The sequence below is a fragment of the Ambystoma mexicanum genome, chromosome 1p (assembly GCF_040938575.1).
Source record: "Ambystoma mexicanum isolate Mex_15411 chromosome 1p, UKY_AmexF1_1, whole genome shotgun sequence".
In the NCBI taxonomy this organism is placed as follows: Eukaryota; Metazoa; Chordata; class Amphibia; order Caudata; family Ambystomatidae; genus Ambystoma; species Ambystoma mexicanum.
The window spans coordinates 270793923-270819246 of NC_090921.1; the positions used below are offsets into that span (position 1 = coordinate 270793923).

Here is a 25324-nt window from a genome sequence, read left to right on the forward strand (position 1 = left end):
ATGGCAGGATTAGCAGTCCAGGATGATCGTGCATGTGTTCTAGTTCAAGAATAGAAGCCGCGAGGAAGGTGTACGGGCTGCAGTATTCATGCAGGACACAGATCTGACGCTGTAAGAAAAAGGTACACATACCCCAGCATGGAGACAATCTCAGGTGAGCCGCCTCACAGAACATAAAGTGCTCAGTTATGAGAGACTGGAAGCAGCAAGGAAGGCATAGACACCATGGCACAGACAAAGGATATAGAATAGGTTACCAGAAAGCTGTGTGTACCTGAGAATAGATGGAGATTAGAAGAGGGACAAGGCTTGCAAGTAGTGTTGCCGCGAGTGAGCCAAGAAACAGCGGCTTTGTATTTTGCGATATATGTCACTATTAATATATATGAAGCAATACTATAGCCAATTAAATCATTAGTGTAGAACTAAATCACACTTAGGGAATAACAATTTGAAACATTTAAGGGCCGGCAATGTTGACATGTTAGCCACTGTGAAATGAAATCAGAGGCCCAAGATCACATATAGACATGGGGTACTGCTGGGATTTGGACCCATCCTGTAATTTGTCAATTTACCACATTCTGTCCCAGCTCTTGCACAGCAAGGTGTACTCGTTTTTGAATATTTGGCTTTCAAGAACTGAAATAACAGGCTGTCTTGCTGAAATGACTTGGAAATCACACACATGACCTGATAAACTAGCATTACTATTTTTTTTTATCTCAATAGAAACATAGTTCACAAAAGGAGCAGGAGTGCAACTATATTTTCTAAAATGCAAGTCTAAAAGTACCAGAACCCTTAATGATGTGAGCCTAAAGAATTCCCATCTGGGTTTTACTACTATATTTTAAATATTTGAACACACCCAGCAAATGACTGAACAATAAGGTCACCTTATTTTGTTAATTGTTTGACTGACCAACCAATATGTGAACATTTGGCATTGTGGAACAAGCAGAAATGATTTCTATGTGGATTAAGCAGTGGCGAAAACAAGCCCCACAATGCACTCTCCCGTCTATGGCTCTTGCCAATTAGATGACATTTATGAAAGCAAAGAGTAGTCAATAGGCTAAATAATGTCTCCAGAGGAGATAAATCCTTTGCTGAAAGAGAGCACAGTACTATGCAGTGAGATAGAATGGTCGGTGTAGCATTACAGTATTGTCCATTGCAGAAGTCAGGATAGGAGCCTCATTACTTTGGCTCCTCTGTCTAGAATTTGGCTACCTAGTCATCTCTCTTGACTAACTCTTAATGCTCTTCCTTTGGGATGGCTTCCCAGTTTCTACAACCCTCGTTTGAAGAGAATGCACTCTAGACCTGCACTATTCTGATTCTATGTCAGTATGTATAACTAATGTTTTCTGGTGCAGGTGCATTGTTTTGTAGCACAGTATGTGCTGCTATCATGACGGTTTTTATACTGAAGTGTATAAACCTCAGAGACCGGATAGTGTGAGCCTGCCTTTCTGGGATTCGGTACTGTGATCTGGCATATATAGATAGAACTCTGCAACACGTGCGGAACACAATGAGCTATCTTCTGAAACATAATGGAACTCACATATCAATATGTATTTCAATTTTGTAAACTGCATTTGATCAGTGTGTTGCTCAAAGAAAGGTGAAAACACCACGAGTTGTACCATAGTAACACAAACTTTGTATCACAGTGAACAAAAACTTAGTTGACAACAGCAGATAGGCAGCCTCAGAAGTGCTCTATTTAGTACAATGGCATGTTTTATTCATGTTTTGTAAAAAATGTGCACCGACTTTGTTGCATCAGGCAGACAGATGTCGGACCACCCCTGAGCAGGCGCCTAGCACACATTGTCCTTTTGGCCACCCATCAACTCCTCTCCGAGATGGGGGTGGAGGGTAGATGGTATTACAACCACGTCCCTCTTCCTCGTCCCAGTACTTAACTCTGTGGCCCTGCCTCCATTCCAGGTACCATTCTTCACTTTCTCTATTTCAGAGGTATAATTTCTCCACCTTACTCATAAGCCCCCGTTTTAAATGTCCACTCCTCCAGCCAGGATTGTTCCGGGTGAGGGTCATCTGGAAGCTACATTCGATGCTGCCCCCCTGGAGGATCCCTTGGTGGGGCATCGATCCCCTCCTGTGGGGCATTGGTCCCCTCCTGTGGGTCACACTCCTGGTCTCCCCTGCGGGACTGGGGGGGGCGGTTGAGTGGGGTGCAACTCCCCGGACTCCATGAGGGGCAAGGAGGATTGCGGCAGGCAGCGCTTCCAGTCAGCTTGCTGACTGCCCCGAGTCATCGGGCCAGGGCGTGTGTGCATTGCGTCGGTTTCTGGAGTCCACACTGGGCCACGGAGCTGCAGACTCTCTGGCTCCTGCTGTGTGCGTTGCGTTTTCCATGACCTCGCCGCCAGGCTGGGGTGGAGGCAGTGGCAGATTTAAGACAAAGGGCCCAGTGGGCAAAAATTAGAGGGCCCCAAGTGGGCAGTTCCTGGAGGCAGGGCCCCAAAGTAGGCAGAGTTGCGCAAAGATGAACTTTGTGATTTTTAAGGCCCGAGCGCAGACTTCCAGCCCTGAACGAATATTACAACAAGCAGAATTCAGGTCTGCTTAAATCTGCATTATTTCTTAACTATAATACATTAAACACTTGCTAGAGCAGAGGAGCATGCGTTTCCGGAGAGGTGATACGGCGAGAAGTAAACTGCCCAGTCAGAGCACCCTGGACCGAGCTGCAGAGGACAACTGGGAAGTGATTAACAGAGTAATAGTGGGCATTGTGCACCGTGCGGCAGGCGTTTAAAGCCCATTAACAGATTCATTGCCTCCATTACAGTGCGCTGCGACCATCTGCTGAATTTCGGCTCTGACTGCAACGTGTGTCTCAGAGAGAGACAGGGAAGGGAAGGGAAGGGGTGGGGCAGGGCACAGGGGCCCGCTCGCCATTTGTCTGTCTGCCGACCGTTAAGTCCGCCACTGGGTGGAGATTTGTTAATTGTTTCTCTGCCAGGCTCTTAATGTGTCATATGTATGCTCGGGGGGCTGTGCTCGTTGCCGTAGTGCTGGGTAGCCGGTGGTTGGTTCCATTGTTTTTCCATGCGCTGGGGTTTGTATAGGCTGCTGTGTGTTTTCATTTTGGGTTTCATTGTGCTCTGCCTGCCTGCCTGCCTGAACTATGGGGAAAAGAGTGGATAAGCGTTGTCACATGGAGTACTCGTCTTCCCCTGACTCCCTTGAGCCTCTGCATGGGCATGTTGCTAAGGGAACATTGCCTAAACGTTTGTCCTTGTCCCAAAAGGACATTAATGAAGTACCGCGGCTGGCTGCTCGTAAACATGTGAGCGGGGGCAAGTGCAGGAGTGTTTCTCCTTCCTCCTCCTCATCTCTGTCTTCCGGGGCTGAAGGCTCCTCCTTCAATACCCCTTCTTTGGTGGCGGATGCTACGGGGAAGTACCTGGATAGGGATGCTGTGACTGCTGTCCTGATGCAGGTGTGGGACTGTATGGGGTTTTCAGAGCCCTTTGTCCTGGGCGACAGTTCGTATCCATCCATTAGACAGTCCAGACACCTCAGATGGGGCTGCCTCTTATTGCATACATATTTGCAGGAACGTCGTTCAGGAGTCGGTGGACCCAGAACGGATCGCCATGCCCCTGTTTATGGCAAAGCCCTATGCTTTGTCAGGTTTGGACTCCTTGCTCTTGGACTATGTGGAGGTGGATGATATTCTCGCCAGTCTAATGGGGCGGTCCTCCATATTGGCTGAGGAGGCGCCATCCAGGACCAGGTGGATCGCAAGGCCAACTCGGGCCTTAAGAAGGTGCACTCTTCGGGCTAATGTCTATGGGTCCTACATGGCTGAGACTGTACTTTAGGGTTTTAAGAAGCTTCGTCTGGCTGCCGAAGTTGGTTCCGACTGTGCTCCTCTTCTCTCTCATATGCAGCACCAGGTAGATTTGTTGTCTGATATGGCCTATGATGGTGTGCATGGTTCTGCCATGGCCATGGATGCTGGGATTTCGTCTCAGAGGCATGTTCATCTTCGGAATTGGAAGTCTAAAGTTTCACAGAAAATGGTGGCTCTTAAACTTCTGTTTGAAGATGCAAAACTCTTTGGTGGTTCATTGGAGGACAAGGTTCACCAGGTGCTCAGTGCGGACAAGCCGCGTAAAAAGCCTAGCTTGGCCAACAAGAATTCCTTCTAGTTGCAGGACATCAACGTTTTCAGTTCCTGGTTTTCCCCTTTGGGTTGAGTGCAGCCCCCCGGTGTTCATCAAGTTGGTGGCTCCCTGGCGTCTCATCTCCACCTTCAGGGTATTCAGCATTTCCCCTATCTGGGTGACTGGCTTGTCAAGGCCTCCTGGCAGGAGTCGGCCCTGGTACATATCAGTCTGGTCTGCCTGTCTATGGACACTGGGGCATTCTGATCAACTGGCCCAAATCCCACGTGTGTCCCTTCCAGGATATGGTTTTCATTGGGACCATTTTTGCACCAGGATGGTGAGGGTCTTCTTGCCTCTTTTGAGGGACAGAAGTCTTCAATATGTTCTGCTCAGGGTTCTCAGGCGGATGTAGGCCCGGCTCACCTGTTCCTTGCTCTGCAGGCACATGGCCTCTTGTGTTTTTCTGGTGCTGTAGGCTCGCATCCATCTGCATCCCCTTGTCTCCTACCTTCTAGCCCACTGGCTCCTAACCTCTCAGGCATACAAGGCCTCTGTTCCGATCCCTCAGGCTCTGAAGGCGAGGAGGAGTAGGACTAGAGGTAATGAAAATTATCAGTAAGTAATCTAAGCATTGTATCCCATCAACTTGACAATGTGAGGAGGATGTTCCCTAACTCCCCCCTGTACACGGTTCACACTGTTGCCAATGCCCTCATTGTGAGACTGTGGGTTGTTGCCGGGTTGCCTGATTTTAACTGCAGTGAAGTCGTTTTTTTTCTCCATGTTGTTAGCTCATGGCGGGTGTCCTCAATTATTGCTTGCTCAGGTGGTTTCATTCCTCATAGATGATGTACTATGCATTGTATTGACAATTGTTGTCAAAGAACAAGCTTTAAAAACAACATTCAGTAAACATCACTGAAAAGATGTTTTTGAAAAAGAGGTTTTCACATGGCACAACAAACAATTCACTGCCTTGTTCTAGTTTTCTTTTTTTACCGTTTAACCATTTTGCTACTATTTTTCCCTTGCTCTATATGTTTTTATGTCGACCTTATTCAGTCAAACTTATTGCCAAATGTTGTTCTCAAATGCTCGTTCCGCACGTTAGCAGTTTCACTGCTGTGAATTGGCTTCCATAGTACACACCTCCTCTATCTCTACATCCCATATTAATATCTCCTGTATCGCTGCACCTCATATTAAGACCTTCTATATCATTGCATCTCATATTACATACCTCCTGTATCTCTGCATCTCCTGAGTTTTTTTGCCCAATCCGCATCTTTGTTTCCACAGAGCACCTTCACAATTGTTTTTTTTCTTGAGGTAAATCTATAGCAGAGGGAAGAAAGGAGAAAGACTTAGGAGTATGGTGTACCCAGCAATATGCAGAAGGTTAAGGCTCACAGATCCAGTTAAAGTTCAAGTGCCAGAGTGTCTTAAATTAGATGATAAATTAAGGAGAGTGGAGCTCAAACAAGTTATAAAAACATGTATTTCTGGGAGCATGGCCTAGGGATTAAAAGGTGTGATCTGTAGATTGATGCATTTTTTCTGGTTTTTTTATTTGTCATCTCCCCTCCCTTTCACATTACATCCGAGCCTTTCTTTGTGTACCTTTCTCCCACTTACTGTCCTCTGGGTCTCTAATACAAGCCAATATTCCCCATTCCATTCGGGAGATGCGAGACCAGCCATGATTTAAACTTTAAATTCTGGTACCTGGGGTCTGTAGTGCTGGGATTAATCATGCTTTGTGCAATGCAAGGTCGAGCCTGGAGAGAGGGGAGCATGAGAAGGAGAGAAGACGGTTGGGCGCTGGAGAGTGCAGAGCGGCCTCACTTTCACATGCATCATTAATTAACTGGCATTTGTAAAATAAAGGATATATGTAAATCCAGCCACTGCTTCCCTGCCGCTTACTTTAAGTGGCGACGAGCATTAAGTGAGCAAGCCCTGCTGCCACCAAACGGTCCACTGCTAGAACGTGACGTGAGGTGGTGGGCCTGCAGCAACGTGACCAATGTGATCTTTAATGTGGGGGCCCCTGAAGATGATGCTGAAATAGAGGGAGCACCTGTGCAGCAACGGGCACAGAAGAAGCTCCATTACTAAAATCCACTTCAAAGGAAAACACGTGACAAGAAGCCATTTTCAGAAGCCATGCAAGGGTATAACGATCTATGTTTAACAGCCACACTACTCCTCGTCCCAGTCAAAATTAATTTTGTTTTGTTGCAAGCCTGATATTTGATGGAGAAGAGGGTGTACTCTTTTTTCAGGATGAGGTTTTGATTTATGCGAATGACAAAGAAGAGCACATAGAAGACTGGAGAATGTTCAAGAATTTTTTTTGTGTGGGATTGACACTGAGGAAGGAGAAATCGAAGATTGATAGGAAAGAGATTTAACATTTGGGTCATGTGATTTTCAAGGAGGGCATTTCTCCAAAGAAGGAACCAGTAAACACAATAGAACAAATGGCAACACCCAACTGTAAAGATCAAGTAAGAACATTTTCAGAAATGGCTGAATATTATAGCAAATTCATCAAAGGCTTTGCTGATCACAAAAGTTGCTAAAGAAATGTACTAAGATCGAAGGTACAAAATGCATGGAGTGTAAATTGTGATGATGGGTTTCAGTATATTAAACAAGCTTTGGCACCAACATTACAAAATTATAGAAGGGGTCAACAGATAGTGATTTGCACGGATGCCAGTAATGTTGGATTAGGTGCTGGGCTTTTGCAGGTTAAAGGCAAGAAGGAGTATGTGATACCGTTGCATCTCGTCTACTGAAGGCAGCGGAGAAAGCTTACTCAACCATCGACAAAGAGGCTCCGACAGTGAAGTGGGCCACCGAAATGTTCAGAGTTTCACATGGGGCACCAGATTTGAACTACACACAGACCACAAACCGTTGGTCGAGATATTTTTAACTAAAGTATTAGATAAAGTATCGGGTAGAGTAAGAAGATGGGTATCCAGACTACAGGAATTTGGCTTCAAAATTCTATATATCCCAGGAGTGTCACGGATGATTAATACTGTGAAAAGGGAAGTGACGATGAGGAGCAGGAAGACATTTGTGGTATGGGAACCTGCAATTTCAAAACAGGAGTGGCGCTGTGAAATGGAGAAGGATGATAAATTACAAATCGTAATTAAAGATTTGTTGGATGGACAATTAAATAAAGCTACAGAGAGAGAAATGAACTGCACCTGTGTGATAGTATTCTAATGAGAGGGAACTGATACCTCTAGAGAGCCTGAAGGACAAGATAATACGTCTTGGTCATGAGGGACATCAAGGGATTGTGAAGACGAAGCACGTGATAAGGAACAGCTATTGGTGGGCAGGGTGTGATGCACAGATCGAGAAGACAATCTGAGAATGTATCCTTTGCGCTAATAGTGAAAAGTGTGTGTGAGTGAGCGGTGCCCCATGACCTTGATGGATATACCTGAAAGTTTGTGGGAGAAATTTGCGATAGAGGTGCTGGGACTGATATGGAGTGAAGGATATCAGGTGTACTGCATTGTGGTGGTGGATGTGTTGACTAGATGGGCAGAGGTGAAGACAACGTCTCATGTCACTACAAAGAGTATAATTGAGTTTTTAGAGGAATTGTGTGAGCGTGAGGGTTACCCATGTGTCGTCCTCAATGATAATGGTTCTCAATTTAAATCGAAGGAAATGGAAATGTATTTTGAAAAGAGAGCTATTGTGCATAGGACGGGTGCCATATACCATTCCCAACTAATGGTATTGTGAAAAGGTATAATAGGATAATTAACGAAGCCATCAGATGGGCATGGTCCAATGGAAAGAAATGGAAGGAAGTGCTGAGGAGAACGGTTGTTGCACATAGATTTGCTCCACATTGTACCATGGGCCTCTCCCCATTCGAACACAGTAGAGGAAGAAAGGGGATAACCAGACTTTTCCCTGGATGGATGGGGGATGTGTCAGGAGTGGAGGTGAAGTTGCGAGGTATGGAAGAGAGGATTAGAAATGTTCAATTGAAGAACAAGGCTTCCCAGGACAATTGGGTCTGAATCACATTTCCAGGAGTGTTAGTTATGTGGTGATGGCTGTCGATGGTCAAAACACATTCAAGTGATTGAGGTTTTCAAGCATGCGCTGAGGACGAAGGATGGAAGGGTGTTGAATATGGAAAGGGTGATGGTGATGGAAAATGGACTGTCCGAAAGGATTGGAGAATATTCCTTGTCTGGTACATCAGATATTCTGCCGGTTTCAAGTCCGTCTGAAGGGAGAAGACCTGCCGTGTCAGGCACATCAGCCAGTACGCCGTCATCTTCGAGATGGGGAAGGTGTTATAGAAGACCAGGTTACCTATGCGACTATGGGGAGTAGCGGTGGCAGCAGAACCAATGGGGGAAGCATTATTGTGAAAGGATGGAGATGTGTAGTGCTGGGATTCATCATGCTTTGTGCATCGCATCGTAGAACCTATGACACCATGCAAGGGTGAGCCTGGAGAGAGGAGAGCGTGAGGAAGGAGAGAAGACGGTTGAGTGCTGGAGTGTGGAGAGCAAGGCTGGATTTCTCATGGATCATTAACTGGCAATTGTAAAATAAAGGATATATATAAATCCAGCCACCACTTCCCAGTCGCTTACTTCAGAGTCAAGGGTTTGTAAGGGGAAAGACGAGGACTATATGTCCCAGAATGCATATTTTAAAACCAGTTCTGGACTACCACCTCATAAATAGAATGGGTCAGGCTGGTTTATATGGGATCTCCCTAACTTTAGGTTTAACCTCTCTCTCGGTTTTCACTGCTTTTCTCTCTTTACCTCTCCATCTCACCTATGCCTCATTCTTTTTACTTCTCACCCTCTTTCATGCCCATTCTGTCATCGCCCCTCTCTTCCCTTCTCTATTTTCCCCACATTGCACCCATCCCTCTCTTTCTCTACCCCTCTCTCTTGTGGTGGTCTTGTTCCACACTGAGCCCCAAAGTACACACACATCAGAGAAGACCAACCTTATCTGAACTTCAGACTTAGATACTCAACCTGCTCAAATCCAATGATATCTAATGCCTGTTGCTGTGCGACTGCTACTTAAACAAAACCGACAAAGGGGTACTCAACTATAGACAGTCCTAAATTCTGTCAAATATTTAAATCAAATCTCCATAACAATTCAAGGCTAGTGCTTGCAAGAGCAGTCACTAAGGATAAACCAAAGAAGAAGTCTAGAGAATGCTAACAATACATTTATTATTGAAAGCACAATTTTTAATTATTCAACATTTTTCAAACTTTTTTTAACAAAGATTAAATAAAACAGTTGAAAAAGCAAAGAAAGGACATAAAACATAACATTCATCATATATACATAAAATACAAAAGGACAACATGTTCATCAAGTCACAAAGTGGATTGTTGGAGAACACTTAGTGAGATAAAACAATCCTTGCAGGATACCAATAGTTCCTACAGCATAGAGACTACCAGGGTGTATTAAAAATTACCCTGGTAGGTATAGAAAAAGTATTCAATTAGCTAAATTCGCATGGTTGTCTGCCAACGTGTAGGAAGAAATCATAAACACATAGATATCACGTTTCGGCGTGCCAGACTGGCATCAATAGTAGAGGCCTTCCTCCGGGCAGGAATTGCAATGATTTAGTAATATCACCCTAAAGGGGGCAGAAATAGAGGGGACATAGGGTATACACATAGACTTATGTTAAGACAACTTCAAAAGGAATATCAAGGTTCAAGGGTTGCTTTCTTGGATATACGGATTACTCACCCAGTACAAATGTAAGGAACAGGGTGGAGTCCGTTGGTGCTACTTTCACAGTATATTAAACTTCTTACACTGTACAACGATTCAGCCAGGGTCACAGTTCTAGACTTGCTGTGAAAAAATACATCAGCTGTGAAAACATACTTAAACAGGAGAAAACGGGCTAGTAGCTTGTAGGGCCATAAGAGCTTACTAGATGCACCCATCAGTAAATGTGTACTGAAAGCCTATATACAGGACAAGGTTTAAACTGTTAAGTATAGACACCAAAGGGTGAGGTTAGATATCGAGTACCCAAAGAGAGGATAGCAAAGAGAAGAGCTAATGTGATGAAGGCTCCTAGGGAGAAGCTTGTCTTAGGAGACGGCAGGCACAATGTCTAGATGCGAATCAGATGCACATGAAACCGTGCACAAGTAGGAACTGTGTGACTGCTAACCTGACCTTGTATCCTTGTACATATTAATGCACTGCTATACCATACTTGCCTATGTCTTCTGACACTGTGCCACACCTTGTAGATATTCTTGTACATTTGTATTTTACTTGTGTTCTGTCATGATGCCTACCCCCGGGGAACCAGACCAGGTCCAGCAACCCCGGAAGCAGGCATCAAGTTATTGTGAGCAAGCCAAAAACCCCTGCTAGGGGCTGTTTGGGTGCGGTCCTGGCGCCTATGGAGAGTCAGTCCTGGTGCCATAGGCGCCAGGCTCATAGAGTCGAACTTACCTGATGCAGACCATGCTGCAGAGCTCCAAGCCAAATGAGGCTTGGAAGGGACTATTTTACCCAGGGACAATTTTTTTTACACGGGTGGGGCTGGGGAGGAATACTTAACTGGGACTACTTTGGAAGGCTATTTAAACCACGCCCGAAGAGCAGCACACGCTTTGCGTTATTCTGCATCCAGCAGCGTAACGCTCACCGAGTCTGCAAACCTAAATCCAGTCTTCTGCCACGCCCATCCTCGAGTCTGCAGCTCTAGAAAAAGGGAGGAACAGAAGGAGAAGAGGTTAGAATAAGAGCAAAACCTTCGATCCTTACCTGAATTCCGGATCCACCGCGCCTTCGAGCTGGAAGAAAGAAGCATTTTATGCGTGCCGCCTCTCCTGCTGCAGTGCCGCGCTGAACTCACCGGCCTTTGCAGCATCCTCACGATCCACTGCATCCTTCTGCACGTTCCCGCCACACTCTGGCACCTAAGGGGAACACAAGAACAGCAAAGGTGAGCCAAGGGACTAAAGAGAGGCAATAGTAACTACCCCCATAGACTTACCTGATTACCGCCAGGGGTACTATTCCTCTTCACAGGTCGGCGCAGTCTCCATTGCATCCTCGCCGTACCCCGGCCCCTAAGGGGAACAAAAGGACAACAAGGTGAGACGAAGGTACAAACAAGGGGAACTCTTCTCACCACGATAGACTTACCTAATTTTACCACTGGAGGCATTATTCCCCGAACTTCATATTTTCTCTCCACACCTGAATAAGGGAGCAAGCCACATGTTACATTCTGGCCTTATTTTATTGAACTGTGTAGGATAAGCCAAATCCTTACATGAACTTCGTCAGCTACCACGAGGAACTCTTTGCTGGGGTCAAGCTGCAAACTGCAAGGAATCGGACAAGAGTGAAAGTCAGACATGTGAAATCTTACGAACTACATACTTTTCGGAGTCAATATTGTTCTGGAACTCACCAATTCCTTCGAGCCAGTGAAGTAACTGGTTATCAACGCGCCCCTGCTCTCAATGCAGGATGGAGAGCTCATCTTTTCAAACCATCAGGTGAGACTATAAGAGGGGACATCAAAGGTGATCTGTGGGGAGAACAGCGGGGGTGGGGGGATTTACGCTCAATCCCACGGGTGGTTAATTCCCTTTCTCCATTTACAGAAGAATATTCCTACGGGCCAAGCAAACAAAGCTAGGTGGGCTAGTCCAGTCCGTCAACTCGGCCCTACACGTCACATTGGTGGAGACCGCAGCTGTCCAGTTCAGATCGACGCCTCTGTGGGAGCCAGGTGAGCGTAACATGTTCCTACCATTATTTTGTAACATGTTAACTAAGCTTCGCATTTTCCTGTAACTGCTGTGCCCCGATACCCTAGGGTCTGGTGCGCATTATAAATGAATAAACAAAACAAACAAACACACACAGTGATCTTTGGAGTAAAATAAGCTCACATTTTCCAGTGCTTGCTTGTGAGAAGTTGTCAAGATTCAATAGGTTTTCACTGACATTCAGAGGCCGCTCAGGGAGTGCAGCTGGAGAGGCAGGTGCATTGCTATCATTTCGTTTGAGCCCCTGCCTCTAATTTTGTTTCTTAACTGGGGCGTTGCTCTTCAATATTCACTTGTTTCACCATACAGAGGCAGCGAACATCTCCCGCACAGCACCGCACTACCAACAGATGACGTGGCAAAGTGAATACATCTGTTTATTACTTGTGCACACTGCGTGAAATGAAACACACATGCAAGAAATCTGTTTGATTGGGTGCTGGTGAAGACTAGTGGGGGACTTATGGGAGACTCAACAGACCCTGGTTCAGAAGCAGTTTTTGGAGACTGCTAGGGCTGTGCCCAGAATAGCCCCAGCCCACTCAAAGACCTGGATAGGCGGGTGAAGTGTTTGAAGTAGGCATAAAGTTAAGGATATGTTACACTGGTTTGTTGTGTTGAGGGTTGGGCTAGAGATGGCAGTAGGGTTAGAGCGTAGTGGTGAGAATCTGTGTGAGGGGTCCGGATAATCACAATAGAGTAGCCTAGAAGTAATTCAGTCATGTGAGCTTTACGTTGAATATATATCTCGGCAGCAGATCAGCAACTCACCAAAGTACCTTGCTTATTTAAAAGGGGCATAGCACACCGCTGTGAAAGAGTGGTCATCTCTCTCAAAACATATTCTGTAATTTGCCTAGCTTAGCAATTAATCCTTTCGTTTTTTTAAACTTGCAGGGGCCATTGTACCTTGCTATTTACATGGCCAAAGCCTTCAAGAAAGCCCTGATGTCAGTAGATCATGGACTCCCGGGATGATGCGAGTTTCTGTTGTTGCTAATGGGGTTTACGTATGGCAGTCTGCTTCATTTCGAGTGTTCACAACCCAGAGAGGTCCTTACTAAAGGTGGTATTCCTGCCTATGAGACAGTCACTAGTGCAACTATGCCAAACATTTCTAGATTTGTACCTCACTAACTTAGAAATCCTGGGGAATAACGTGCTGCCTCCCTCAATATTCTAACTGTGCTTACAATCAGCAGGACAGGCCCATGCCTACAGATTGGAGGGTGTAAGGCTCACAAGTCAGGAGGACTAGAAATAATGCAAATTACCACACAGAATCACCCCATTAACATTCCTTTTCCTTCTTCATCAAACTGTGTACTGCCAGTGGATCAAAAATGGATATATAGGTGGGGTGTGGACATGGGCTTTAACAGCCACCAATCCGATGCATGGTAGAACGAAGCAAAGGCCTCAGCTCAGGCTGTGGGCCGTTAAAGCCCATGTCCGAGAACCCATGACCTGCAACGGGGCCTGAGAGCTATTCGCATTGCAGGAATTACCTGCTCTGCGCGAGCCTACTCCCGTTGGAGAAAAAAAAAATAAATACACTGGCTGCCACCATTAATATGGAAAAGGGACTAAGTCCCTTTTTGGATGACGGAGTCCATGAAAAACATGTTCCAAAATGGCCACTGTCATCCAAAAACGGGGATACTCCCTTTTCTATTTCAATATTAGCAGACATTTCTTTCTGTTATTTTCCTCCGCTTGTGGGCAGTGATTGTGATTGGCCAATCTGTCTTTCCCGGGTGTGAATTGCCATTGGCTTTAAGCTACATACTACGAAACAAATGTGGAGACGCACAGCAAACGGGAATGATAGCAACGCGCCTGACCGCTCCAGCGGAGCACCTTGAATGGGCTACGAAAGACCGTAAAAACTATTTGAATCTTGCCAAGATGGGTCAAACAAGCACCCGGTACAAAATCTGTTGCCTTTACCATCAACTGTGACCTCTCCTTCAGAGCACCCATCGCCAAGATGCATGGGACCAGCTTGCACCCCTCCACAAAGTCAAGCCTTTCATCCTGTCCCAGTTTCGTAGCAGTTGTCCAAGGAGTTGTCCAAGTCGTGCTAATTTTCCCACTTGGCTGCTGGGCAACAACCTAGAAGCGGGATCCCAGATGCCACATTGGCTACTGTTAAAACTGGTCAGGAAACTACAGCATGCGTCATTAAAAGACTAAGAACATTCAACTACATCAACCTGTTTCTGAAGGAGCTGCGCTGGCTGCGCTTTCAAGCAAGCATCAAGTTCAAGACATTCTGCATCGCATAGAAAGTAATCACAACCTCTCTGCAAGCCAGTGCAGCACCAGAGCCATTACAGCTCCAGACTGGAAATGAAAAACTGCAAGGGAAAAAGCAGGAGATAGGCCTTTGTACTGCTACTCACTGTCGCTGGAACAAGTTACAAATGCAGATAGTGGCATTTAAGTGCTAGAGAAACGCCGAATCCCCTGAGAGGTGGGGTTGCGCTAGACAGCCAATTTAAAGCCACTCACGGCTGCAATCGGATGTGTTGATATTATTTTAAACAGCTTTTACCGTTTATGTAATTGTGGCATTCATTTTTATTGCGTCTTGAAAACGCTCTGTTTGATTACCATACCAGTGTGTGGGTTTTTGGCATCCACTCCCTCCTCGCAAGTCCTCTTTTTCTATCTTGGAGGAGGCGGGGCTTGTTCTGGAGCAGGAACTTGTGAATTTTGCGCCCCTCGTGACAACATTTCCTGATGGTTGGCGAGATTACATTGTCTCAATCTTGCAAGGCAGTGCTTTTCCGACGCCCCTGCAGGTTCAGAGCATGACTGGCTTGGCGGTGTTGTTGCTTAACACTCGCTCACTGCCAGCTCACGCTGATGATATTTATGAGCTCTTGTTTGACCTCAATCCTGACATACTCTGTTTATCCTGGTTGCAGGAGTGCTCTTTAATCCAGGCTATTACTGCCGACCTTAAAATTCTCAACCTCGACCAGCCCTCCCCTAAAATGGGGCGTGGGGTTGCAATGATTTTTAAAACCAAGCTTATACTCACACAGCTGGTGCTCCCCCATTCTTTGTCTATGGAAGCGCTACTTTTGAGAGGCACGGTTTCTCCCCACTACATTTGTCACTTTTTGATTATCGCCCTCCAGGATCCTATGCAGGGTTTCTTGACCCCTTTTTAGATCTTTTAGCCGATCTACAAATAGAATCTACGCATTTTATTGTGTTCGGAGACTTCAATTTGAATCGCTCAATCTTTTTTCTGATAGCCTGGCCGATTTGGGCCTTCTACAAGTTGTGGCAGGACTCTCTCATAAGTTGGGGAACATGCTTGATTTGGTGCTGGCTAGGGATGCAATGCTAACCACTCATCCAGCCGGAACCCGTACTATGGTCGGATCTGTTATAATGTACTTTCTAACAGTGCATGTCTGCAAGGAGTGCTGATGTGAGCCAGCATGGAACGCAGTGTGAGCCAGCAGAATGTTTGGTAATTAATCCAGCTCCATGGTTCCAGTCTTGTCAGTTGAGCCTGGGTGATGGGACCCAGTGGTCTCCTAAGTTAACAGCTTGATGTATCTTGTAATAAAGTACTTGTAAATAAGTTCAAGAAGTCTGCAGAAATGCTTTTTAACAGTGGCGACAATATACACATACTTCAGACTTATTTGTCACCAGAACTTTTCCTTTATGAGCCTGCCCTGGGATCGATCCTCGTGCTTCCTTCACTGCACAAGAACACCCTGAAGTAAGTGCCCACAGGGCGTCCTTGTGCAGTGGAGGAAGCACCAGGATCGATCCCAGGGCAGGCTCATAAAGGAGAAGTTTGAGACTGAGTAAAAACGTGAGTTGGATAAGCCGTGTGGGAGCCCCAGCGAGCCCCAGTGCCGCCCAGCTTGTTGTGTGCCATGAAGGGGTTGGAAGTACCTAAAACCTTGAGTTAAGAGGTTTGCTGTGTCGACGGTTGTGAGAAGTTGTAGCGTTTCAAGTACTTTCAGTGCGGCCAACGTTGTCCCAGCAGTGTGACGGTTGGGATCGAGAGATGTACTCATTTCTGATCCAAGTCGGACAATGGTGACGTCACTGCGTGCTGCGGGGTAATGACAATTGAATGGAACGCCAAGTGAGTGAATCCTGCAGCTGTTGCGTTCGCCTGAACACGGGCGTGAGTGCGACAGAGATAAAGTGAGGCCGTGTAGGGTAAGAGTAAAGAACCCTTCTACGTAAGGTGACGTCTTCAGGAAGTAAAAGAGCAGCATTTTCCAAGAGGGGCAGTCCGTCGCTCATGGGCAGATAAGGCTACACTGAGGAGCGACGGAGGCATTCCCAGCTTTCAGGTGTGAAGTGGACATAAGGATATGAAGATCGTTCTACTTTGTAACGATAAAGAGGAAGATCACAGATATTCATGGGGGTCGCTCCATTAAGGTCAAGAGCACAGATGTTGAAGATTCCATGAAGATCACAGATATTCATGGGGATCGCTCCATAGAGGTGTAGAGCTCAGATGTTGAAGATTCAACGCAAGTACCGAAAGCTCACAAGGTTAATGAAGTTAAGGCACGTCATTTCTGAATAGTGAAGTATGTTGTCAGCGTAGAATGGCTCGTCTCAAAAGGACAATTGAGTTCCATGAACGTGAAAGTAGCAGAAAGCGGTGGCACAAGTCGAAGTTGGCCAGTAAGGAGCCATGTATCCTTTGTGAAGTAAACTGAGAACAAAGATAAAGTTAATAGTTAAAAATAACTTAAATTAAATGCACTGTGAAGGTGAGGATTTGCATGGCTTTGTGAGACTTTGTATGGGTGAGAGTGGGTCAACGCTCAATATAACCTATTTGAGGATTTTAGGTTATAATGGATTTATAAGGACTGTAGAGAAAAATGTCATGATTTAAAGTGTGAGAGTTGGTAGTGCATGGTGTAAGAAAGAGGCAAGTGAGTTAGAAGTAACCACTTGAGGAATTCTCGGGTTATGTTGTCGAGGCAACATGGACTTTTAGAATTTTAAAGGAATGTGTAATGCATAAAAATAGACTGGAATAAGGCGGCATGGACTTTTAGGGTGTCCAGTCATAATATCGAATACAAAATTTCGAATGTCAAAAAAGTCGAATCAAAAATGTCGAAAAAATAAATGTCGAATTGTTTTTTTTTTCGATATTTTTTTTTGGGCTCTAGTTTATATAAAAAAAATAGGTAAAAACAAAAAAAAAAAGAAAAAACGGGGGTTGGGGGGGAACCCCCCCATTTCGAAAAAAAAGTCATAAAAAATAAATTAGACATTTTTTTCGACATTTTTTTTTCGACTTTTTGACTTTCGAAATTTTGGATTTCGAAATTATGTCTATAAACCACTTTTAGCCCATAGTGGTGTTGTACACACATGGACTCATAGGAAGTTGATGTGTGGAATTGGTATGATGTTGCTTGTTAATGCTTAGATGAGTAAGAGCTAAGTGAGAAGTGTTTGGGAATGGAAGGTTTATTAAGTCTGAAGCTAGTGGAGGGATTCCGTTCCAATGGCGGAAGGTAGCGCCTTCCCAGTGTGTCATAGTGTGAAGCCTGTTTTGGGATTCTGTCCCAGTGTGTGGGGGAGGGTAGCGCCTTCACAGTGTGTTTAAGTAGGAAGTCTGTATAGGGATTCTGTCCCAAAGCAGTAAAGTATAGAGTTTCAAGTATGTGTAGGGATCCCGTCCCCGTGTAGCCGAAGGTAGTGCTTTCCTAGTGCAAATAGGTCTTTAGTCTGAAGTGTGAAGTCTGAAGTGTGTTTAGGGATGCCTTCCCAGAGTAGTGAAGTGTTCCAGTGACAAATAAGTTTGAAGCCTGAAGTCTGAAGTATGTGTAGGGATGCCGTCCCAGTGTAGTGGAAGGTAGTGCCTTCCCAGTGCAATTAGGTCTGAAGTATGTGTAGTAATGTCCTAGTAATTTATTTAGAAATGCATCTCTCTAAAAGATGCCTGGCATGTCCGTGCGGGTTGAGTTTTCCCATCTGGGTTTTCTGCACTAGTGTTGTCCTTGCAAAGGAGGGGTATGTGTTGGACTTCTCGTCTTGAGTTGTCATTGGATGGACTTCTTGTGTTGATTTGTCATTGGAAAAGGAGGAGATGTGTTATGATGTACTTGCTAACAGTGCATGTCTGCAAGGAGTGCTGATGCGAGCCAGCATGGAACGCTGTGTGAGCCAGCAGAATAATTGGTAATGAATCCAGCTCCAAGGTTCCAGCCTTGTCAGTTGAGCCTGGGTGATGAGACCCAGTGGTCTCCTAAGTTAACAGCCTGATGTATCTTGTTATACAGTACTTGAAAATAAGCTCAAGAAGTCTGCAGAATCGCTTTTTAACAGGATCACTATTTGGTTTCCAGTTTCCTTAAAGTAGCTCGGGCTGTAAAACCACCAGGGCGTGCAGGCAAAATGGCTGCCTTAACGCTCGGCTCCCGAAGGACCGGCAAGCAATGGATGATCTTTGATGTGTGCCCAGCCCACAAGCAGATCTGAGGCGCTGTTTTGGCCATAGGAAAGGAACAGCCTCCTTCTGATCCAATCCTGAAAAGAATCTGAGCAGGAATCCTTGAAAATGCCACTCAGGTCCTATTCCCGCCGAGCTCTCGGGCTGGACTGCGAAGGGAAACTGCGAGGCCCAACAAAAACACGTGGCCCTCCATCAACAATAAGGAACGGGGAGAGCGAGACGGCGCACCACTGGCCCGCACCAACGGGGCTACCCCAGGCGACTCGCACGCGTCAACACCCTATGCAGAGCGTATCAAGAGGACCGAGGCCAGAAGAAAGCCCAGACTCCGAGCCGCGCAGTGAGGTGCCGTGCACCAGGAATTACAACAACGGAGTGCAGATCCTTCAGGTAGCCGAGTCCGGTAAGGAGCGGGGCAAAAGGAGGGGGCTGCAACATATCACTAACATCAAGCTGGTCCCCCCGACCTTCCCCTCCCGCCTCCCTCTGCCACCAAACAGAAACTGACATCCGCTTCAGGGGCTCGGTAGGAGACTGTAAGCGGACAGTCACGTGCACGCGAAGCACCCCCACCCCACTGCCAGTAACCATTCTCCAGTAATCACCGACGGCGGGTGCATGCATAAGTGCCCCACCAAAACATCTATCTTGAAGCAGGGGACGATGCGCCCATTAGTCTAGACACTCTACCAAGCTTGTGTACACCCACCTACCAGGTCGGGGCTCGGTAAAGACAGCAAAGGCATGCTAATACTGCAGAGGCTCACATACCACACCTGCAAACAAACACGTTCTGCGTGGCGGGGGATGAACCACTCCCCTTGCAGAATCTGCCTCTCCAAACCTAACACTGTGACTGACCGCCTTTGCCAGCAAAAAATAGGCAATCACACTATTCAGGACCCCCCTGGATCACATAGCTGCACAAGGCAACACAAACCTAACGAGAGCGACGCCAGGATTAACCCCCGCTTAACAAGCTACACACGGCTAAAGAATATCTGAGCCTTCTAATTTTTTTTTTTTAACCAAACTATTCACTTTGACTGTTCCAGGCAAGGGGGTTGCCCTTGAAAACATAAGAGAGGTGCTGCTACCCCGACCAATAGATAAACGGGTCTCCCTGTAGCCAGAGTCTCCTCCCCTTAGACGTGCGCACCCAGAGGTGCTCTGGACTCTGCCACCCCACTATAAAAGGGTCCACTCCTCTCCAGCAAGAACCGCCTCCACAGCCTTGGAGCTGCAAGAGTTCCGCAGAGGAAACATCACTATGGCTGCTTCCCTGAGCCAGGACTCCCCACTCATTTTGGGGGCAGACCATGAAGCCTCCACCAAAGCAGACGTACACCTCCTGATCAATGAAATTCCATCCCTTCGCAACAACACGACGACCACCGTCAACGCTCTCCAAGAGAGAGTTCACAAAATATAGGACAAAGTGAAGACTTAGAGAACTATCAACAGTTGGCTGACGTCATGGAAATGAAAATGGAAGGCTGCCTGCAAGACCTGAAGCATAGGAATTTCAATATGGCTGCAAAGGTCGATGACCTGGAAAACAGAGAAAGAAGGCCCAACATTCGCATCCAATGGCTAAAGGAGACCCCAAACGAGATACCAGCAGGGCCTAGAGAGAAGAGTGAAGGCCCTAGTAAACTCCCTCTTCGCTTCACCGCCAAACCCCGACATTGAATTTGACAGAATCCACCGGGCCGGTAGCCCACCAGGAGGCCCACGATCAGTACTAACAAAATGCCACTACTTTCGACACCAAGCTGAAATCATGAGGCTGGCAAGAGAGCGTGAAATCATAGAATTCGACGACCCAAGAGTCAAAATATGCCAGGATCTCTCAGCCACCACGCTTGCCCAGAGAAGAGCCCGTCGTCCCCTAACCTCCTGGCTAAGCGAACGAGATACAAGATGCAGATGGGGCTACCCCTTCTCACTCACTGTTGACTATGCCAACGAAGAATACAGAGTGGTCTCGGGGGTGGAAGCAGCAAATGTGTTGAAAGGACCAAAGGAGAAAGGAAACTCAACAGAAACAGAGGAGATGCCATCGTCATCGTAGTCGGCGCATAGACCGTTGGGACACCGATCGATAAACAGTATATCAAAAGGCACAAGGAAATTCGAAAGGCTAGACTCCTCTTGAGAGAGCAAGGACAAGCTGCAAGAGAATTTTAGAAAGGAAAAGTCCCGGGAAAGCAAACAAAGCTTTCGTGTTGAAAAAGAGACAGCATGACCCATAACACCGCAGGCAGAAAAAAAAGCAGCTGAGTGCTGTCTCAACTCAGCAAAGCTCTTCTCTGGGACTCAAATTGAAGAATCTGCCGGGCTGGACAGCTACAAGTGTTGTCATGGTGCAGACCATCCGCCTACCAGTTGAAAAAGTTAAGACAGTTATGTTAAATGAGTCCGAAAAGGAGACACCCATTGTGTGGCCCTATGTTTTTTAGTAGGGCGTCTCTGAAATCGAAGAAACTCTTTCGTTCCTTTTTTTCAATTGTTGTTTCACTCGTGGGGAGGGGACAGGGAGTTCACGAGTTTCAAGTACTGATGAAGGGGAAGAACTCAAAAGGCTAATGCGGGGGAAACCATCCCAACATAAAATCTACTAGCAAAAGAGCTCTGATTGCTATCCAAGTGCGCCCAGACATACATGGCTTGGCATCAGGGGCTGGATGTAGGAGTGGAAACCCAGAGGCACTGGCAGTCATACGACGCGCCCAATGATACACCCAACACACAACGCATATGACACAGTATCTCAATGGTGGTTAACACAATACGCATAGGGTCTTTAACCGTTAAGGTTCTTAATTTACCGCAGAAAAGGTCAATGCTGGTAAAGTTTTTCCAACAAGCCAATCTAGATCTCCTGTTCATTCAAGAAACCAAATTCAAAGGGGAATTCCCTCTCCGCAGCAGGCATTTAGGGGGTGCAATATGGGCGTCGGGACCAGATAAGAAGGGGGGAGTCGGGATCATATACTGCAGCTCCCTTGAGCTACAGATTTCCCAAACCCACAAAGACCCGGAAGGGAGATTCCTTATCAAACATGGGTCCATGAGAACAACAGCAATCTCACTTTTCTCAGCCTACGCCCCCAACACTCAGCAACTAGCCTTCTGCACTACCCTCCTTTCACAGCTAGACAGCGGGAGGGTGGAATCACTGATTTGCGGAGGCGATTTTAACCTCGTCATGAACCCGGCACTCGACTGGAATTCCTACAGAGAGGGAGCTGTCCCTCCCAGGGACACAGGATCTTTCAGGAATCTAATAAAAGAACATCTGTTAGTAGACACCTGGAGAACACAACACCCACAGCAAAAATCATATTTATTTTATTCCCCACCTCACAACACTTTCTCCCGAATAGACCATATTTTTCTAGAAGGGGACCTTGAGCGATACCTTAGAAGTGCGACGATAGAGCCAGTGGGATGGTCAAACCACGATATGGTAATTGTGGGATTGGACTTAGGCCCAGCAGGCACATAGACCAACGATGGACATGCAACGATATGCCTTTCAGAGACAGGCTCTTTAGAGAATCTCTAGACGCAGAGATAAGAGACTTCTTCATGAGAAATGACACAGGAGGTTTTCCACGCAACACAGTATGGGAGGCGAAAAAAGCCATAATAAGAGGTCATATAATAGCCGAAGGGGCATCAGTCAAAAGACAAAGTGCTTAGAGAGGCTCAGTTTAAGAAAATAATACATGAAAAAGATTCTGCCTTAGGGGAGGATAAGAACACTACTGAAATCCTAGTTGAAAAAAAAAAGAACTCAGGCAGGAACTCAAAGATCTTTGGCAGGGGCGAGCAAAGGCCCATCTGAGGTTTGTGAAACAATGGTATTTTGAGAAAGGAGACAAAGCTCACACATTACTAGCCGCCAGACTGAGAAAGCAACGGGCGGAAAGGGCGGTAAACAGGATAAAAACCCTGTCAAGAACTACCTTAACTAACCCAACCGCGATAACAGCCCATTGTTGCCCAATACCTCAGGTTGCAGTACACCTCCCGAGAGCATGACGGAGTTAATTACAAATGTCACTTTCCCCCCGGATACAACCCTCAGATAGGGAGGAGCTCAACGGCCCAATAACGGCAGAAGGAGATTGATCACGCCATCTCAAATTTAAAAGCAGGCTCAGCACCCGGCTAGGATGGATTCACCACGTCCTACTACAAAAGGCTAGAAAGCGCCCTCACCCCGTTCCTATCCCTTTTGTTTAACGACATCATGACAATGGGACAGGCCCCTCCCTTCTTCTGAATCCAGCATAATTGTAATACCCAAAGAGGGAAGAGATAGACTGGAGGGATAACTGGGACGTTATCCCTACACATACTTCAGACTTCAGACCTATTTACACTGGGAAGGCACTGCCTTCCACTACACTGGGACGCCATCCCTACACATACTTCAGACTTCAGGTTTCAAACTTATTTGTCACTAGAATGCTTCACTACTCTGGGACTTCTTGTGTTGATTTGTCATTGGAAAAGGAGGAGATGTGTTATGATGTACTTGCTAACAGTGCATGTCTGCAAGGAGTGCTGATGTGAGCCAGCATGGAACGCTCTGTGAGCCAGCAGAATGTTTGATAATGAATCCAGCTCCAAAGTTCCAGCCTTGTCAGTTGAGCCTGGGTGATTAGACCCAGTGGTCTCCTAAGTTAACAGCTTGATGTATCTTGTAATAAAGTACTTGTAAATAAGTTCAAGAAGTCTGCAGAAACGCTTTTTAACAGGATCACTATTTGGTGTCCAGTTTCCTTAAAGTAGCTCGGGCTGTAAAACCGCCAGGGCGCGCAGGCAAAATGGCTGCCTGAACGCTCGCCTCCCGAAGGACCGGCAAGCAATGGCGGATCTTTGATGTGTGCCCAGCCCACAAGCAGATCTGAGGCGCTGTTTTGGCCATAGGAAAGGAACAGCCTCCTTCTGATCCAATCCTGAAAAGAATCTGAGCAGGAATCCTTGAAAATGCCACTCAGGTCCTAGTCCCGCCGAGCTCTCGGGCTGGGCTGCGCAGGGAAGCCGCGAGGCCAAACAAAAACACGTGGCCCTCCATCAACAATAAGGAACGGGGAGAGCGAGACAGCGCAACCCCTAGCCCCCACCAACGGGGCTACCCCAGGTGCCTCGCACACGCCAACACCCTATGCGGAGCGTATCAAGAGGAACGAGGCCAGAAGAAAGCCCAGACTCCGAGCCGCGCAGCGAGGTGCCGTGCACCAGGAATTACAACAACGGAGTGCAGATCCTTCACGTAGCCGAGTCTGGTAAGGAGCGGGGCAAAAGGAGGGGGCTGCAACATATCACTAACATCAAGCTTGGCCCCCCGACCTTCCCCTCCCGCCTCCCCCTGCCACCAAACAGAAACTGACATCGCTTCAGGGGCTCGGTAGGAGACTGAAAGCGGACAGTCACGCGCACGTGAAGCATCCAACTCCAGCCCCCCCCCCCCACTGCCAGTAAGCATTCTCCAGTAATCGCCGACGGCGGGTGCGTGCATAAGTGCCCACCAAAACATCTATCTTGAAGCAGGGGACGATGCGCCCATTAGTCTAGACACTCTACCAAGCTTGTGTACACCCACCTACCAGGTTGGGGCTCGGTAAAGACAGCAAAGGCATGCTAACACTGCAGAGGCTCACATACCACACCTGCAAACAAACACGTTCTGTGTGGGCGGGGAGGTACCACTCCCCTTCCAGAATCTGCCTCTCCTAACCTAACACTGTGACTGACCGCCATTGCCAGCAAAAAAGAGGCAATCACACTATTCAGGAACCCCCTGGATCACGTAGCTGAACAAGGCAACACAAACCTAACGATAGCGACGCCAGGATTAACCCCCGCTTAACAAGCTACACACGGCTATAGAATATCTGAGCCTTCTCATTTTTTTTTAAACCAAACTATTCACTTCGACTGCACCAGGCAAGGGAGTTGCCCTTGAAAATATAAGAGAGGTGCCGCTACCCCGACCAATAGATAAACGGGTCTCCCTGTAGCCAGAGACCCCCCCCTTAGACGTGTGCACCCGGAGGTGCTCTAGACTCTGCCACCCCACTATAGAAGGGTGCACTCATCTTCAGCAAGAACTGCCTCCCCTCAGCTCATAGTGGGACCGGCGAGCACAAATACGCCAGCTGCCAAGAACCACATCCAAAAGCAGCCCAGAAGGCACACACAGTGCCTGGAGAGCCAGTAGCTGAGGGATACCCACCCCCCTCTAGGGACACTACACCTAGCACTCCACCTCAGCTGCTACAGCACCCTGGGGAGTTGAGAAGAGACAACAAGGCCGACACGGACCCTACTCGAAAGCATCCACACACGTATGCAGAGGGAACTGTATCCCTCCACAGCCTTGGAGCTGCAAGGGTTCCGCAGAGAAAACATCACTATGGCTGCTTCCCTGAGCCAGGACTCCCCACTCATTTTGGGGGCATACCATGAAGCCTCCACCAAAGCAGACGTACACCTCCTGATCAATGAAATTCCATCCCTTTGCAAAAACACGACGACCACCATCAACGCTCTTCAAGAGAGAGTTCACAAAATAGAGGACAAAGTTGAAGCCTTAGAGAACTATCAACAGTTGGCTGACGTCATGGAAATGAAAATGGAAGGCTGCCTGCAAGACCTGAAGCATAGGAATTTCAATATGGCTGCAAAGGTCGATGACCTAGAAAACAGAGAAAGAAGGTCCAACATTCGTATCCAATGGCTAAAGGAGACCCCTAACCTCCTGGCTAAGCGAACGAGATACAAGATGCATATGGGGCTACCCCTTCTCACTCACTTTTGAC

The 25324-nt window shown here is 46.9% G+C and overlaps 1 protein-coding gene across 3 annotated transcripts in view; it reads right to left on the minus strand.

Annotated features, from left to right (window-relative positions):
• The window catches only part of CXCL16 (C-X-C motif chemokine ligand 16), a 273289-nt gene that overhangs the window by 78477 nt on the left and 169488 nt on the right, over positions 1–25324 (minus strand). For 2 of the 3 annotated variants that reach the window (XM_069646606.1, XM_069646603.1), the window contains exons 3-4: positions 9954–10061; positions 5398–5492 (exon numbers count right to left, since the gene is read on the minus strand). In XM_069646606.1, the coding sequence (XP_069502707.1) occupies positions 5398–5492; positions 9954–10061 (203 nt within the window). The remainder of the gene's footprint in view (positions 1–5397; positions 5493–9953; positions 10062–25324) is intronic. The other variant, XM_069646604.1, reaches the window with a different exon arrangement.